Genomic DNA, 18,518 nt, shown 5'->3' with positions numbered 1-18,518 from the left:
TGCCCTTATGTTTGCTTTGACTCAGCAGGCTCGCGCTGTCCCCTTTAAGAGTGTGCGCATGCGCAGATGAGAGAGAGCGCGTTAGACTGAAAGAGAGCGTAGTTTGAGACATAGTCACACAGAGGGAGAAATAGTCGATTAAACTGTTAAAGAGTGAACATTTCCAGTTTAATATTGACTTGTGAATCTGTGGTGATAACAGTCGTGTGGTAGTGTCGAGTGTATGGTTGATTTAGCTGCTTATACGATTGATATGATTGTTCCTGCACGTGACAGATCTTCTGTGGGGAAAGGAAATTCAGAGACGTTGGGAAAGATTGAACGTGAGTTAATCTGTAATATCTTATAAAAAGTTGTTGAAAGGTTAAATAACACTGTTTATTTCATATATTAATGGAACATTGAGTAAATATTGTTCTCTATGCCGTGTTAGAGGGGAGAACAGCCACTCGTGATATCGCACGTGCACCAGCCACTTCCTGAGCTTTTTCTGTGTGCTTCAAAGTCTCAATAAGAGTGAGTTTTGATCATTTTCTTCTCCTAAAGTGTTTGTGTATAAGTTATGAAGAATATTTGTACCTTTGATCAAATGTATACTGTTTTCTTGAGTGTAGTTACTGTTTGATTTGAACAGAAGGGGTCAAACTGTGGATTGTAATGTATTCATGTGGTGAAATGTGCAGATTTCTCATGTATGCTGTTTTATTTCTTTCATTAGCCACATACGGGCAAATACTGTTGTTTTTGGCACTCATTTTATTTGTTTCTGAGATTATCATTGTAAAAAAACACATTTTCTAGTCGTTTTGTTTTGTAAGACTCTTATTACTTTGTTTTCTGCACTCATTAGAGTCAGTTTGACAGTTAATTTTGTTTAGCCAATTTCACTTTTAGGATGTTTTTCTAAAACTGTTTTTCTCCTGAACAAAAATCTACATTAAGGCTGTGTCTCATTTTAGGTTCAGTCAGGAATAAAAGAACCTGTTTCTTTAGATGTTATGGCTGTGTCTTATTTCCTGACATAACGTTTGAACGGCCACATATACAAGCCATTAAATTCATCAACTTTAACAAATAATTCCATCTATTGCTCGAAACAGAGTGGGTAGAAGTCTTATTTCAACCCACCCCGGTTACCATTAACAGGAAAAACAAAAGGTAGCTGCTTCCTTAAACATTATCATAACACTCAATTACAATTTTTTTATATAAATAAATATAAGAAAAAACAAGAAGGGGAACCCCTTCCTCCTCACCAAAAGCAAAACACAACATATCCTAAATACACACCATATAAGATCTTAGATAACAAGTATAATAATACCAACAATGGTAATCAAATACCTTCAAGGTAAAATAAGATAGATTATGAATACATGGATCCATCTATGATAATACCAACAATGGTAATCAGAATACCTTCAGGGTAATATAACACTGAGTCAGAAATTCGCATCCAGAATAATATTTTTACCGCTGCCGTTTCTGCTGCAGCCATAAAATTTGGAAGAATCGCTACAATCACAGACTTTGAAAAGTGTCCGTTTTATTCTCTCTATTGCGTAATCTGCCACCGCGCCTCATTCAGAGCGATGGCGTCTTCCTCCTGAAATACACATTTAGTGCAGCAGCAGCGAGTCTGAGGAGAATATGTGGCGTTCATTCAGACCTGAGCGAGTGTGTGTTTGTGTGATAGTCTCGATGTTTGGAGTGAGAATTACTGAATGTCAAGACAAAAGTCAAAGTTTGAGTCCTGCTGCCATTTTATTTCTTTTAACACATTTGGATTAAATGTTGGCCTACTTTGTTAAAATATACTGGAACAAAGACTGCTAAATACTTTACATTGAGCCTATCAGTCACATGAGACATTTCAAATCCATACATGAATAATATTGATTGTGTTCTTTATTTTTAAAAGTAGTATGATTGCTTTCAGTTTCTGCACAGTTTAATGACTTTTAGTTTATGACTATAAGCTTTTATCATGTATCCTGACTCAAATAATGTGTTTCTAACAGCAAACACACAATAAAGTGAGATGATCTGCTGATGATCCTGAAAGGCTTGTTGAATGAGTGTTGATAGTCTGAGGATCATCAATATTAACAGATCTGCTGAAAACACTCTTTATTTCATGACAATAGTTCCTGTTTTCACCTCATTTATTATGATGTCTTCACATCTCCTGTAAATGGACACTTAAAGCTCATTTCATTGGTGTCAGCAGACTGGGGATTTGTTGGCTACTATACATTTATATCTGTCTTTTTCTTACCATTATTTATATTTGGAATAATTTCATTACATTTTTTATATTCTGTTATCAATAAGTATAAAACAAACTCAGTGACAGATATATTTTAATTTGGGCAGATCAGCTCCTCCCTCTAGAATTTACCAAAATTGAAATCCCTCCCACATCAGTCACATCACCAGCGAAGCTCCGCCCACTGCGATTCTCCTATAAATGCTGGAATATTCCCATCATCTACAAGTGAAGTTGAGCAAAGACTGAGTTTATTAAAGAGGACAGTGAGAACATGAGTGATCCAGAACCCTGCAGAATGAAACACACTGAAGATCCTGAAGAACAAAGAGGTTGGTGTTTATTCTTCATTCATTCATGATGCTGGAGAACATTCATGTTAGAAACATTCAAGCTCTTCATCACTTTTAGATAAATAGGTAAACTATGAAATGGATACAAAAGTTTTGGTTTTCAAAATGGTCAGTAAAGCAAGGTTTGAAAAATGCTCACATTGATTGTCAACATCAAGTCAGATGGTACCCATTCAAAAGTTTCGATTTGGCACTGATATCATAAAAACCCAAACAATACCCAACCCGAAATTATTCCTCTTACAGTAACTTTGGTTACTGTTTATTATTATAACCGATACCTAGGTGATGCACTTATATAATTGTGTCAGATACAGATAACTGATCATTCTTTCTGTCGTTTATTTAACTTTATTTAGTTCATAATTAAATTCATAATCTCAATAAAAAAAATGGTATAATGGTCATATTTAATAGCACTTAAATTTTTTTTCTTTGTATTTTTTTTTATTTTTTTTCCCTTCAGACCTGATGGAAGAGAACGAGGAGAGTGAAGAACACTTGCGTCGCTCAAAGAATAAACAGACAATTTTAAATAAAAGAAGAGACAAGAAATCTACAACCTGCACTCAGTGTGGAAATAGTTTCACACGCAAAGAACATCTTGAGGTTCACATGAGAGTTCACACTGGAGAGAAACCGTTCTCATGCGATCAATGTGGGAAGAGTTTCACACAATCATCATACCTTAAGATTCACATGAGGATCCACACCGGAGAAAAGCCGTTCACATGTGATCAGTGTGAAAAGAGATTCTCACACAAACAAAGTCTTAAGAGTCACATGAGGATCCACACTGGAGAGAAGCCGTACACATGCGATCAGTGTGAAAAGAGATTCTCACAGAAAGTAAGTCTTACGCTTCACATGAGGACCCACACTGGAGAGAAGCCATACGCATGTGATCAGTGTGGGTCGAGCTTCACACAAAAACCACATCTTAATCTTCACGTGATGATCCACACTGGAGGAAAGCCGTACGCATGCGATCAATGTGGAAAGAGATTCACACAATCAGCACACCTTAAGAGTCACATGAGGAGCCACACTGGAGTGAAGCCGTTCTCATGTGATCAGTGTGACAAAACATTTCTTACTGCATCACACCTGAAGACACACCTGACTGTTCATACGAAGGAGAAGCCATATTCATGTTCTGTGTGTGGAAAGAGTTTTTCACTGCTGCAATATTTAACACTACATCAGAAAGTTCACACTGGTGTGAGAGAGTACATGTGCTTTGAGTGTGAGAAGACGTTTATTAAAGCAAGTAGTTTAAAAGTGCATCAGAGAATTCACACTGGAGAAAAACCTTACAAGTGTTCACACTGTGACAAGACATTCAGACTGTCAGTATCTCTGAAAACACATGAGATGATCCACACTGGAGAAAAACCATACAAGTGTTCACACTGCGACAAGAGATTCAGACTGTTAATATCTCTGAAAACACATGAGAAGATCCACTCTGGAGAAAAACCTTACAAGTGTTCACACTGTGATAAGAGATTCATTCACTCATCACATCTGAAAAGACATGAGAGGATCCACACTGGAGAGAAACCGTACTCGTGTGATCAGTGCGACAAGAGATTCAGTCAGTTATCATCTGTGAAAGCACATGAGAGGATCCACAGCGCCGAGAACTCAAACACGTGTGATCAGTGCGGGATGGGTTTCAATTCTAAAACTCACTTGAAGCGACACATGAAGATCCATACAGTGGAGAAACCACATCAACACAGTCTGCGATCACAGTAAGTAGTTCATCTTTATGTGCTGAGCATTAAAGTCTCTTCTGTGTAATTTAGTTTCCTAACAGCCACGATGAGCAACAGGTCATCTTGGTGGTTGCTTGCCATCTGTTTACATTTTTCACATTATTATGAGATTTTGAGTTACAATATATAATTATTATGAGATCATTTCTCATTATGAGATGTTAAGTCGTTATTATGAGAAAGCATCTTGTTATTTATATAGTGCTTTTAACAATATAGATCAAACTAAATTAAAGTAACAGATAGTTTTGGCTTAATGGCAGCTCTAGAATAAAGTTTTTTCCAGAGTAAAGAATAAAGTTCCAGATAATTCTCTTCCGTTGCAGAGATCATTAGTTATTAACTTAGTGGCCGCTAACACGACACTGTTTTAAAACCGTTGAAAAACGAAAAAAGAAAAACGGTTGACAGAACCGGGTTAATATGGTCATACTTGGTCATATATGGTCATATGAAGTTTGTTTATTAAGCGTGCAGGGCAACCCCCCAGTAGAGCATTACAATAATCTAGCCTTGATGTCATGAACACATTAACTAACTGTTCCACATTTATCAGTGATAGGGCTGCAACAACTGATTGATAAAATCGATTATAATCGATTATGAAAATTGTTGTCAACGAATGTCGTTATCGATTAGTTGGTCTGATTACGTCACAGGGATTGTTTACTGGTGATTTTGGTTGAAACAGGCCAATAATGATGCTCGCTATCTTACATGCTCTTTATGAGGCAGGTCTCTCTCCCTCGCCGCTCTACCCTGCAGCGTGCACGCAACACGGTTTGGAGCACATTATCTTCCGTCTCGCATGCGCGCTCTTGATTCCGTGAGTTTGAACTAATTTGCGGGCATCAGGGAACCGCTATCCATATGCCGCATACACGAAAATTGCTCACCTTTCGCCGAAATTTGCCGTTTTGAAACCAAAATAGCTGACCTACGTTAATCGTAAATATACTTTATTCTATATGAAGCCATACTATAGTATAATGTGAAATAGAAATGTTTATTTGAGTCATTAAATTCAAGCTGATGTAAGCTTTTCCCTCCACTGCGGCTGTCAGTCATTCTCCATTCGGTGTTCAAACAGCGTGTCGCGTACGGTAACGACAGTCAACACAATGAAACTCTTTCCAAGATGATTCACTGTTCAACATGACATCATGACTTTTGTGTAAACATACACGCCACTTTCGAGTCAAGTGGCGTGTTATCTCTACGCATTTTGAGCTATCCCCGTGTATGTCCACGCCATTAATGTCCGAGTGATTCCGCGTGTCTGTACACGCTGTCAAATGTCCGCACGAAATGAAGCAAAAAGTAGATCTACATCTGGGGAGCGATCTTTTTTTTCTCCTAGGATGGTAAGGGAACAGTCATAAATGCCATTAACCCCAGTGATGGGGGAAAACTCTCGACCCAGGAGATAGTAGCGGAGAGTGAGAACGGCCACTTAATGGCTAATGCCTATTTCTCAATGGTGCTGTACATCGTCTTTCTCTTAGAGAGCTTCCGACTGATGTACAGCACCGGCCGCTCCTCACCCTCTATCTCCTGAGTCAAGACTGCGCCCAACCCCTTGTCTGATGCCTCTGTCTGCAGAGAAAAAGGGAGGGAGAAGTTAGGAGCCTGTAACAGCGGGCCACCACACAGGGCAGCCTATATTTGGGTTAAAGCCTGCTGACACTGCTCCGTCCACTGGACGGTGTCTGGTGCTTTTTAGTCAGATCAGTCAGCGGACTAGCAAGGTCTGAATAATTAAGTACAAACCTTCTATAATATCCTGCTAGCCCCAGGAACTGTCTAACCTCCTTTTTGGTCTTGGGTCTCGGACAGGTCGCAACCGCTGCTGTTTTGTTAATTTGGGGACTCACCTGCCCATGACCCAAGTGGAAGGCCAGATACCTATCCTCCACGCGCCCAATTGCACACTTAGGGTTAGCCGTGAGCCCCGCCCTTCTCAGCGACTTGAGGACCACTCGCAAATGCTGCATATGCCGCTGCCAGTCATTACTGTAGGTGATAATGTCATCCAAGTATGCTGCGGCATATGCAGCATGCGGCCGGAGAATTTTATCCATCAACCGCTGAAAGGTGGCGGGTGCCCCAAACAGCCCGAACGGAAGCGTGACAAATTGGTGTAATCCGAACGGCGTCGTGAAAGCGGTCTTTTCTTTGGATATTGGAGATAAGGGGATCTGCCAATATCCCTTCGTTAAATCCAGTGTCGAATAAAAGCAAGCCGTGCCTAGCCGATCAAGTAACTCGTCAACCCTTGGCATTGGATGCGCATCGAATTTCGATACGGCATTCACCTTGCGGTAATCCACAGAACCGGATGGAGCCATCCGTTTTAGGTACTAAAACTATCGGGCTCGCCCAGTCATTGTTGGATTCCTCTTTTACTCCCATATCCAGCATCGCCGCTAATTCGTCCTGAACTACTTTTTCTTTGTGTTCCGGTAACCTATATGGCCGGCTGCGCACAACCACTCCCGTCTCAGTCTCAACATGGTCCTGGATGAGATTTGTTCGACCAGGGAGAGGCGAGAACACATCCGAGAACTCCGCCTGCAGATGTCTCATGTCAGTGATCTGGGATGGCGAGAGGTGGTCTCCGCAAGCGGTCAAAGGGGAGGATTGGGTTTTTACATTCGCTTCTGGCCCAAGATCCTCCTCGCCAGCATCACTGACTCCACCTCACTCCACTTTTTAAGGAGATTGAGGTGGTATATCTGATGTGTTCCACCCCTGTCTGAACGAGCAACCTCATAGTTGAGATCATTAACACGCCGTGTAACCACAAACGGTCCTTGCCACTTGGCGAGTAATTTTGAGCTGGATGTGGGAAGTAATACGAGTACTTTATCTCCCGGTGCAAATTTACATAGTTTAGCCCCCCTGTTTTACAGCTGACTTTGTTTGTCCTGCGCCCGCAACAAATTCTCCATGGAGAGCCGCCCCAAAGTGTGGAGTTTTGTTCGCAGGTCCAGGACGTATTGAATTTCATTTTTACTATTCTAGGGTCCGTCCTCCCAAGCCTCCCTAAGTACGTCCAGTGCCCCTCGGGGCTGGCGCCCATAGAGAAGCTCGAAGGGGGAAAACCCCATGGAGGCTTGGGGGACCTCGTGTACAGCGAAAGGGAGGGGTTCTAACCACTTATCCCAATTTTTAGCATCTTCCCGTACGAATTTGCGAATCATGGCTTTTAACGTGCGATTAAATCGTTCCACCAAGCCGTCTGTTTTTGGGTGATAGACGCTGGTCCGGATTGATTTAATGCCCACTAATTCGTACAGTTCGCGAATTGTGCGTGACGTAAACGCTGTGCCCTGATCGGTGAGAATCTCTTTCGGGATTCCCACCCGGGAGATTGACTGAAACAGTGCAATCGCAACACTTTTTGCCGAAATGTTGCGAAGCGGTAGTGCTCCGGGATATCGCGTTGCATAGTCCACCATGCCACATTTACTTAAGTAGTTTTTTTTTGGGATCTGTACTTTACTTGAGTATGTTTTATTTGCATCTACTTTCACTTTTACTCCACTACAATTTTAAAGACAAAGTTTACTTTTTACTCTGATACATTTCCCCATGCCCACTCCAAGTATTTATTACACTGGCTTTCCAAACTAACGAAAATCGTGTTTTACTTTTGAAAAAAAAAAAGAATGCGCAAGCTCTTTGCCAGCATATGCTCAAATTGACCGCAGAAACAGGTGAAGGTACAGCTCTCGCTGTCAGCAATGATCCCAAGATTTCCGACAGGGATCACCCATGGCCATATATCAATGATATGTTCGTATTCACTGAAGTCAAGGAAAAATTCAAAACTTCACCCTCAAATCTGACAAAACACATTGAGGTGGGTTGATGTTAAAGCTGCTCTAAAGAATATTTTTTTACCTTAAAATGTTTCCATTTCAGCCTTCACTTTGTGGTCCTATATCTGCTAGAACCACATTATATAAGTTTGCCAGATCGGGACGCGTTTCTGTAGTTCGAATGAGACATTAAAAAACTACAAATTTGACTTCACGGCAAGCGTTACAATTGGACAACGTTCACTCTAAAGCTGGTGCTGGATAAACAGCGCAGCGACAGTAGGCTGCGGTAGGCTAAATTATTTACGACAGAAGTAACGGACTATGCCGCTTCTAACCTGTAGGGCGACCGCAGAGGAAAAATTCTTTAGTGTTGCTTTAATGTTACTATTGTTAGCCAAGTGATTTCATGTGGAAACGTGCCTTGTAAACAGCTAGCTAACAAATTCTTAATTGCAGTATCTAATCTTATAATTTGTTCAAATAAAATATTGCATATCACTCCCAAAACAATTGATCTGCTTAATTATTGATATTTACAGTTAATTTGAATATTTACTTTTTACTTTCGGTACTTAAGTACGTTTTAAATCGGATTCTTTTGTACTTTTACTCAAGTGATGTTTGAATGGAGGACTTGCTACTTTTACTGGAGTAATTTTTTATTTCGGTATTTATACTTTTACTCGAGTATAACTTTTGAGAACTTTTACCACACCTGTTCATAATCATGTCATAATACTTTTGCGCAATGAAAGCTTATTAATAGCCTTTCTTGTTCTGTCCTTTCTATTATATGTTGCTGCCTTACTAAACAGCTGTGCATCTGATTTTTACGTTGTTTTCATGAATTTATTTTACAACAATACAAAGAGCAATGTGTAACGTTTTACCAGATTTAGTGCGACACTTATTGTCTCTTATTTCTTCCCCACCAAGGAACTTTAAATGTTCAATTTTATACAATTATTGTGCACTTGTGATTTTTCTATGCTAAGTTTTGCCGAGTTATCCACTAATCTAGTTTATAATAGCATTGTTGTCATAGGTTATGGTCATATATATTTTTTTATTTGTTGTTTTTCTTTATAATGAAGTTGTCTGTATTAAGTAGATTGTGTTTAACACACAAAGGAGTGATTATCAGATCATCTAGGCCTCGTCCTGCTCGCCACAACCCTGATTTATAATAAGCAGAAAAATTAAATAGAATTTTTTATCCGATTAATCGATTAATCGAAAAAATAATCGTCTGATTAATCGATTATCAAAATAATCGTGAGTTGCAGCCCTAATCAGTGATGATAAATCCTTCCTGATATAATCGGATAATAATTTCCAAATCATTCCCAATAATGTAATGTTAAATTATTACTAGAAAGTTTCTAATTATTATAAGATAGTAAGTCATAATTATGACAACATTTCTCATTATTGACTCCCTAATTTACATTATTTACACAACTGTGAAGGAAACATGCTGCCATACTTTGTCCCACCGACATCATGAGTAAAACAGATGAATGTAAATCATCTTTCTATTTCTGACATAATTAGTTGTTGCAGCTCTAGTTCATTTAAGTTGGTTTTGATTATTAAACAATTGAGGAGAAATTGTTTGTTGCTGTGGCTTCGACTGTGGCTTTGTTGCTGTTAGTTACATTTTCAGGCACTTTTAGTTTGTTTTCTCAGTTTGTCTTATTTTTCCCGCCACTCATCTGTTGTCATCGTCATTCATTTGTTCTGCACAGGAGTTCTTGAAATATTTATCATGCATATTATAATTTTTGCCAGAACTACCAGAAAGCATCTGGAAGGAGAGGACAGAGAGATCGACAGTGATCCAGAACCTGCCGAATGAAACACACTGAAGATACTGAAGAACCAAGAGGTTGGTGTTCATTCTTCATTCCTCATTCATTCATATTGCTGAAGAACATGCTTCTGCTCACCAGATTTACATTGTTTCATGACCAAACTAGTGACTTATAACACAAATCATCATTAAAATAGATTATAGTTGTGAACCGCAATTGTGCACCAGATTTGATGGGATTGAAATGACTAATGAACTCATCAGTGATCTTGACTTTTGGATACACTTTTCTTTTTACATGTGTCTCTCATTTGAAATCTCACTTTGTTTAATGTTTCTTTTAGACCTGATGGACATGAAAAAGAAAGGAAAAACAGAAAAATCTGTCTCCAGATGAGTGACGGGAAAACCAATGTAAATCAAGTCTGAAGATTCACTCTGGGAAGAAGCGGCTCAGGATTTCACTGTGAAATCACATCTTCTCATTCTGAAGAAAGATCATTTAACTGTGAACTGTGATAAGGCCATAACTCTTTTAAGAGAGACATGAATCTGATATACACTTTTAACTCTATTTTCATGATAAAATCTAGTTTTCTTCCACTTCTACTCTTCCATGTAAATGCAAGATATACTTTCATGCGTCTTTTGTTTCCGTGTATAAAAAATACACAGAAACAACATGTTGTAATAAAAATGTTTATTGGGTTTTAAAAATACACAGAAACATGTTATAAAAAAAAAAACGTTTATTGGGTTTATAAAAAAATTATTGATGAAATGGATAAGTAAAATGTAATCAGTATTATTATGCGTGCATATAGTAAGGAAAAGCGAGTATTACCCTAGTGTTGTGTTCCAGACCAAAAGGAGAAGGATTTTGAGAGGCCGTGCACGAAGAAGGAAGACAATGAAGGATTAAGCTTTTTATAAGATGATTAATTAATTTGTGTTGAAGTTAGACACTGGAAGCTGAGTCCGTCTCTCCATTGTTTGATGATCCAAACCTGACACCTGGTGGAACTTGTGAACTGCTGCTATTGAACTAAAACTTGTTAACTTGTTTGGAATCTTTGAAAAACTTTATATAATAAAACTACATATATAATAACGAGTCTCTGCTTGCTATCAAAATCTTAGCCACGGAGGGTTCTTTCTACTTGACTGTGAGTATGAATTTTGAATACTTATTATCTTTTGTAGAATTCGACCTACTTTACCTTACCTGAGAGAATAAATAAAATGAGGTAGAAGGTGAATGATGTATAATTAGGTGATAGGGTAGATCTGACGCCATAAAACAATATTTGACCCAAATTTGGGTTAAAACAACCCAACATTTTATAGACTGAGTGCCCCATTTTAAGGCCATTGTACACTTGTTTATTTATTTATTTCGAGCAATACACATGACAAGGCAATAATAAGCATTTTGGTTAATCTATATACAACCAGGGCAGGAATAGCCTGATATTTAATTAATTTCTCTGGTTATTTGCCCTTATGTTTGCTTTGACTCAGCCGCTCGCGCTGTCCCCTTTAAGAGTGTGCGCATGCGCAGATGAGAGAGAGCGCGTCAGACTGAAAGAGCGTAGTTTGAGAGTCACACGGAGGGAGAAATAGTCGATTAAACTGTTAAAGAGTGAGCATTTCCAGTTTAATATTGACTTGTGAATCTGTGCTGATAACAGTCGTGTGGTAGTGTCGAGTGTATGGTTGATTTAGCTGCTTACGATTGATATGATTATTCCTGCACGTGAGAGATCTTCTGTGGGGAAAGGAAATTCAGAGACGTTGGGGAAGATTGAGCGTGAGTTAATCTGTAATATCTTATAAAAAGTTGTTGAAAGGTTAAATAACACTGATTATTTCATATATTAATGGAACATTGAGTAAATATTGTTCTCTATGCCGTGTTAGAGGGGAGAACAGCCACACGTGATATTGCACGTGCACCAGCCACTTAGTGAGCTTTTTCTGTGTGCTTCAAAGTCTCAATAAGAGTGAGTTTTGATCATTTTCTTCTCCTTAAGTGTTTGTGTTTAAGTTATGAAGGATATTTGTACCTGTGATCGAATACTGTTTTCTTGAGTGTAATTACTGTTTGATTTGAACAGAAGGGGTCAAACTGGATTGTAATGTATCATGTGGTGAAATGTGCAGATTTCTCATGTATGCTGTTTTATTTCTTTCATTAGCCACATACGGGCAAATACCGTTGTTTTTGGCACTCATTTTATTTGTTTCTGAGATTATATCATTGTAAAAAAAACACATTTTCTAGTCGTTTTGTTTTGTAAGACTCTTATTACTTTGTTTTCTGCACTCATTAGAGTCAGTTTGACAGTTAATTTTGTTTAGCCAATTTCACTTATTAATTAGGATGTTTTTCTAAAACTGTTTTTCTCCTGAACAAAAAATCTACATTAACGCTGTGTCACATTTGAGGTTCAGTCAGGAGTAAAAGAACCAGTTTCTTTAGATGTTATGGCTGTGTCTTATTTCCTGACGTAACGTTTGAACGGCCACATACAAGCCATTAAATTCATCAACTTTAACAAATAATACCAGCTATTGCTCGAAACAGAGTGGGAAGAAGTCTATCTTATTTGAACCCACCCCGGTTACCATTAACAGGAAAAACAAAAACAAAACAATGATAGCTGCTTCCTTAAACATTATCATAACACTCAATTACAATTTTTTTAAGAAAACACAAGAAGGGAAAGATGGGGAACCCCTTCTTCCTCACCAAAAGCAAAACAATACCAAAGATAAAACACAACATATCCTAAATACACACCATATGATCTTGGGTAACAATTATAATAATACCAACAATGGTAATCAAATACCTTCAAGGTAAAATAAGATGAATACATGGATCCATCTTTGATAATACCAACAATGGTAATCAGAATACCTACAGAGTAATATAACACTGAGTCAGAAATTCGCATCCAGAATAATACTTTTACCGCTGCCGTTTCTGCTGCAGTCGTAAAATTTGGGGTGTATTAGTTGCCTTTGACTGCTAAGAATCGCTACAATCACAGACTTTGAAAGGTGTCCGTTTTATTCTCTCTATTGCGTAATCTGCCACCGCGGCTCATTCAGAGCGATGGCGTCGTCCTCCTGAAATACACATTTAGTGCAGCAGCAGCGAGCCTGAGGAGAATATGTGGCGTTCATTCAGTCCTGAGAGATGTTTGGAGTGAGAACTGTTACTGAATGTCGAGACAAAAGTCAAAGTTTGCAACATGACATCATGACTTTTGCGTAAACATACACGCCACTTTCGAGTCAGGTGGCGTGTTATCTCTACGCATTTTGAGCTATCCGCGTACAGACACGCGTCATTCCGCGTGTCTGTACACGCAGTCAAATCTCTAGTCATAAATGCCATTAACCCCAGTGACGGTTAAGTTTAGGGATGGGATTGAGGTAAGTCATATATTTATATAACGTTAAGTCAACGGCGTTCATAAACACGCTGAAAGGCGATTATGCGTCTTGATAGCACGCCAAAAATGGAAATATGAATTGCCGTGGCATACACACGCTACTTCATGAGATCAGTCTGAAGTTTGAGTCCTGCTGCCATTTTATTTCTTTTCATTTCAGACCTGATGGAAGTGAAGGAGGAGAGAGAAGAACTGAGAGAAGTGAAAGAGGAGAGTGAAGAACTGAGAGAAGTGAAGGAGGAGAGAGAAGAACTGAGAGAAGTGAAGGAGGAGAGAGAAGAACTGAGAGAAGTGAAGGAGGAGAGAGAAGAACTGAGAGAAGTGAAGGAGGAGAGAGAAGAACTGAGAGAAGTGGAGGAGGAACATCATGTCCAACCTGGAGGAAAACCCTTGAGTCCCTCAAAGACTAAACAGACATTTTTGAAGAAAAGAAGAGCCGAGAAATCTTTCACCTGCACTCAGTGTGCAAATAGTTTCTCAAGCAAAGAACATCTTAAGCTTCACATGAGGACCCACACTGGCGAGAAGCCGTTCTCATGCGATCAGTGTGGGTCGAGCTTCACAAAAAAACAACATCTTAAGATTCACATGATGATCCACACCGGAGAAAAGCCGTACACATGTGAACAGTGTGACAAAACATTTTTTAGGGCATCAGACCTGAAGACACACCTGGCAGTTCATACAAAGGAGAAGCCGCATTCATGTTCTGTGTGTGGAAAGAGTTTTTCACTGCTGCCATATTTAAAAGTACATCAGAAAACACACACTGGTGTGAGAGAGTACATGTGCTTTGAGTGTGAGAAGACTTTTGCAACAGGGAAAGATTTAAAACGGCACCAGAGAATTCACACTGGAGAAAAACCTTACAAGTGTTCACACTGTGACAAGAGATTCAATCAGTCACAACATCTGAAAACACACGAGATGATCCACACTGGAGAAAAACCTTACAAGTGTTCACACTGTGACAAGAGATTCAGTCTCTCATCACATCTGAAAACACATGAGAAGATCCACACTGGAGAAAAACCTTACAAGTGTTCACACTGTGACAAGAGATTCAGTCTCTCATCACATCTGAAAACACATGAGAAGATCCACACTGGAGAAAAACCTTACAAGTGTTCAAATTGTGACAAGAGATTCAGCGAGTCATCATCTCTGAAAACACATGAGAGGATCCACACTGGAGAAAAACCTTACAAGTGTTCACACTGTGACAAGAGATTCAGTAACTCATCACATCTAAAAAGACATGAGAGGATCCACACTGGAGAAAAACCTTACAAGTGTTCAAACTGTGACCAGAGATTCAGACTGTCATCAAGTCTGAAAACACATGAGAAGATCCACACTGGAGAAAAACCTTACAAGTGTTCAAACTGTGACAAGATATTCAGTGACTCATCATATCTGAAAAGACATGAGAAGATCCACACTGAAGAAAAACCTTACAAGTGTTCAAACTGTGACAAGAGATTCAATTACTCATCATATCTGAAAAGACATGAGAGGATCCACACTGAAGAAAAACCTTACAAGTGTTCACACTGTGACAAGAGATTCAATTACTCATCATATCTGAAAAGACATGAGAAGATCCACACTGAAGAAAAACCTTACAAGTGTTCACACTGTAACCAGAGATTCAGTCAGTTAATAAATCTGAAAGCACATGAGAAGATCCACAGTGCAGAGAACTCACACACGTGTGATCAGTGCGGAAAGGTTTTCTATTTTAAAACTCACCTGAAGCGACACATGAAGATCCATACAGTGGAGAAACCACATCAACAGAGTCTGCGATCACAGTAAGTAGTTCATCTTCATGAAGTAGCGTGTGTATGTCACGCTAATTTGTATTTCCATTTTTGGCGTGCTATCAACACGCATAATCGCTTTTCAGCGTGTTTATGAACGCCGTTGACTTAACGTTATTACTGTATCTATAACAACATGACATCATGACTTTTGCGTAACCATACATGCCACTTTCGAGTCTACTACATTTCAGTTCAGGGAAGAGTTCAAAAAATGATTGGTCGACCTTATGCATGAGGAATACATTTTGGTAAGTTGTAGTATACTGTATCTTTCAACAGAGTTCGTGTTCTTTTTCCATTAGCTAATAGAGATGATCGCTTCACGTGCGCTAGGGATCTGTGGTGTAACATGTACAAGCGCCAAAACGTTATTTATTGTTTGAATTGCGTAATAAAATTGACAGAATCTGAGAGCTTAACTAACCTGCTTGCTAAGTGTCAATTGCGTGTGTCTCACGGTGAATTCGTTAGAGTTGGCAGCTCTGAACCCAGACAGCAAACTGACATTGAATCAATATGGAAACGACGTCTCTCGTGACATTGAAACAACGTTGATTTTGCTCATCGAATTAACGTTGAACCAACGTCAGATGCGGCATTCTTCAAAGCTAAATGAAAATCGAAAATTGGTTTGCTTTCATAACGTTGAAACAACGCGTTGATTTCAAGTTGATTTTCCGTTAGTTTTGAAAGAATGACGCGTCTGACATTGGTTCAACGTTAATTCGATGAGCAAAACAATGTCAGATCAACGTTGTTTCGATGTCATATTTCCACGTTGATTCAATGTCAGTTTGCTATCTGGGAATGGCGCTAGCTTGATCAACATCAGCCAATGCTGTCTGTCAAATTAATTCAAACTAACAATAAAAGTGTAATATGAACAAAACGAATAACATAAACTTCAAATAATTGCCCAGGCTTTTATTTTCCCATATCGTCGAAATGCACCAGCTTGTTTTTGAGACAGGCGTCTATGAGACGGTCTTCATCATTTAGTGTTGAGATGTTGTTCAATGAGTCTCTGATCTCTAAAAATCTCCAAATGCTCCACGTGAAACTGCCAACCTTTTACTATCGTGTCAAATGATTTGAATAACATGCGCAAGGGTAGGGGAGAGCGCAAAACAGCGCTCGCTTGTGTTTGAAGACATGAGAGTGCGCGTGGCCGCGGCACAACTCATTTTCTGGAGGTATACTGCCCCCTTCTGGTATGGAATATGGAATATGATTTGATTTTAAATGTCAGATGGCACCTTTAACAATATAGATCAAACACATATAAAGTAACAGATTGTTTTGGCTTAATGGCAGCTCTAGAATAAAGTTATTTTCCAGCTAAAGATCCAGCTAGTAATTCTCTTCTGTCGCAAAGATCATTAGTTACTTACTTACAATTAGTTACTTACTTACATTATAATACTTAGTGGCAGCTAACATGACACTTTTTTAACAAAAACTCTTAAGTTCTCTCTACGCAAACTTTAAAAAACGTCCTCCTGTGAAAACACTGATCTTTGTATGTAATCAGCAATATTTAAAAAATGTATACGGAAGCCAATGCAGGGTTGACAGAACCGGGCTAAAATTGTCATACTTCCTGGTTCTGGTAAGAACTCTGTGTTTTGAACTAGCTGGAGTTTGTTTATTAAGCGTGCAGGGCAACCCCCCCAGTAGAGCATTACAATAATCTAGCCTGGATGTAATGAACGCATGAACTAATTGTTTCATTTTCATGGACTTTTAGTTTGTTTTCTCAGTCTCATGTTCTCCTTTGTCTTAGTTTTTGTCTCCTTTTGTCTGAATCCGAGGTTCCACTATCGGCCGTATTCTCCTCTCCAGTACCCTGGCATAGACTTTCCCAGGGAGGCTGAGAAGTGTGATCCCCCTATGGTTGGAACACCCCCTCCGGTCCCCCTTCTTAAAAAGAGGAACCACCACCCCGGTCTGCCATCCCAGAGGCACTGTCCCCGACCGCCACGCGATGCTGCAGAGGCGTGTCAACCAAGACAGCCCCACAGCATCCAGAGACTTGAGGTATTCGGGGCGGATCTCATCCACCCCCGGTGCCTTTCCACCGAGGAGTTTCTTGACTACCTCGGTGACCTCAGCTACGGTGATGTACGAGTCCACCCCTGAGCCCTCAGCCTCTGCTTCCTCAATGGAAGACGTGACGGCGGGATTGAGGAGGTCCTCGAAGTATTCCTTCCACCGTCCGACGACATCCCCAGTCGAGGTCAACAGCTGCCCACCCCTACTGTAAACAGCATTGGTAGGGGACTGTTTTCCTCTCCTGAGGCGCCGGACAGTTTGCCAGAATCTTCGAGGCCAGCCGATAGTCCTTCTCCATGGCCTCACCGAACTCCTCCCAGGCCCGAATTATCTGCTGGCGAAGGGTGCAATCGAGACGGTCCCTCCAGCCGAGATGAGGTCCGGGTTTTACAGCCCCTACTTCATTGTCCCCAAGAAGACCGGTAGGTTACGACCGATCCTGGATCTGCGCATTTTGAACCGTGCTCTCCATCGACTACCGTTCAAAATGCTCACAGCCAAACGCATTTTCGAATGCGTTCGGCTTCAGGTTTGGTTTGCAGCGATCGACCTGAAGGACGCGTACTTTCATGTCTCCATTTTGCCTCGACACAGACTGTTTCTTCGGTTTGCTTTCGAGGGCCAGGCATATCAGTACACGGTTCTCCCATTCGGGTTAGCTCTGTCCCCTCGCGTCTTCACGAAGATCGTCGAGGCAGCCCTTGTTCCCCTTCGCGAACACGGGGTTCGCATCCTGAACTATCTCGACGATTGGCTGATACTGGCACACTCTCGAGAACAGGTTTGCGAACACAGAGACCTGGTGCTCCGGCACCTAGCCCGTCTGGGCCTTCGGGGCAACCGGGAAAAGAGCAAACTTTGCCCCGTGGAGAGGATCTCTTTTCTCGGCATGGAGATAGACTCGGTCGCCATGTCCGCGCACTCACTGCTGACTTGTCTTCGACAGTTCGAGGGCAAGAGTGCGGTTCCACTGAAACTGTTTCAGAGGCTCCTGGGGCATATGGCATCCGCGGCCGCGGCAACGCCGCTCGGTTTGCTTCATATGAGACCGCTTCAGCTGTGGCTTCGCGATCGAGTCCCGAGGTGGGCATGGCATCGCGGCTCGCTCCGAGTTCCAGTGACTCCAGTGACCG

At 40.3% G+C, this 18,518-nt stretch overlaps 2 protein-coding genes across 6 annotated transcripts in view; both read left to right on the top strand.

The window, feature by feature from the left end:
* The window catches only part of LOC120475482 (uncharacterized), a 40,259-nt gene extending 30,141 nt beyond the window's left edge, over positions 1–10,118 (top strand). Inside the window, exons 2-3 of the mRNA XM_089129137.1 lie at positions 3,089–4,379; positions 10,022–10,118. Coding sequence (XP_088985263.1) covers positions 3,089–4,379; positions 10,022–10,088 — 1,358 coding nt within the window. The 3' untranslated portion in view covers positions 10,089–10,118. The remainder of the gene's footprint in view (positions 1–3,088; positions 4,380–10,021) is intronic.
* LOC120475426 (uncharacterized) overlaps positions 10,022–18,518 on the top strand; it is a 37,724-nt gene continuing 29,227 nt past the window's right edge. For 3 of the 5 annotated variants that reach the window (XM_089129074.1, XM_089129072.1, XM_089129071.1), the window contains exons 1-3: positions 10,022–10,118; positions 10,388–11,853; positions 13,668–15,321. In XM_089129074.1, coding sequence (XP_088985200.1) covers positions 11,784–11,853; positions 13,668–15,321 — 1,724 coding nt within the window. In that variant the 5' untranslated portion in view covers positions 10,022–10,118; positions 10,388–11,783. Of the gene's footprint in view, positions 10,119–10,387; positions 11,854–11,963; positions 12,047–13,667; positions 15,322–18,518 lie in introns of all 5 variants that reach the window. The other 2 variants (XM_089129076.1, XM_089129075.1) reach the window with 2 other exon arrangements.

Source organism: Pimephales promelas, chromosome 3 (genome assembly GCF_988280905.1).
Source record: "Pimephales promelas chromosome 3, fPimPro1.hap1.1, whole genome shotgun sequence".
Taxonomy (NCBI): Eukaryota; Metazoa; Chordata; class Actinopteri; order Cypriniformes; family Leuciscidae; genus Pimephales; species Pimephales promelas.
Note: the sequence above shows the minus strand (reverse complement) of the source record. Positions and strands in the feature narration are given on the sequence as shown.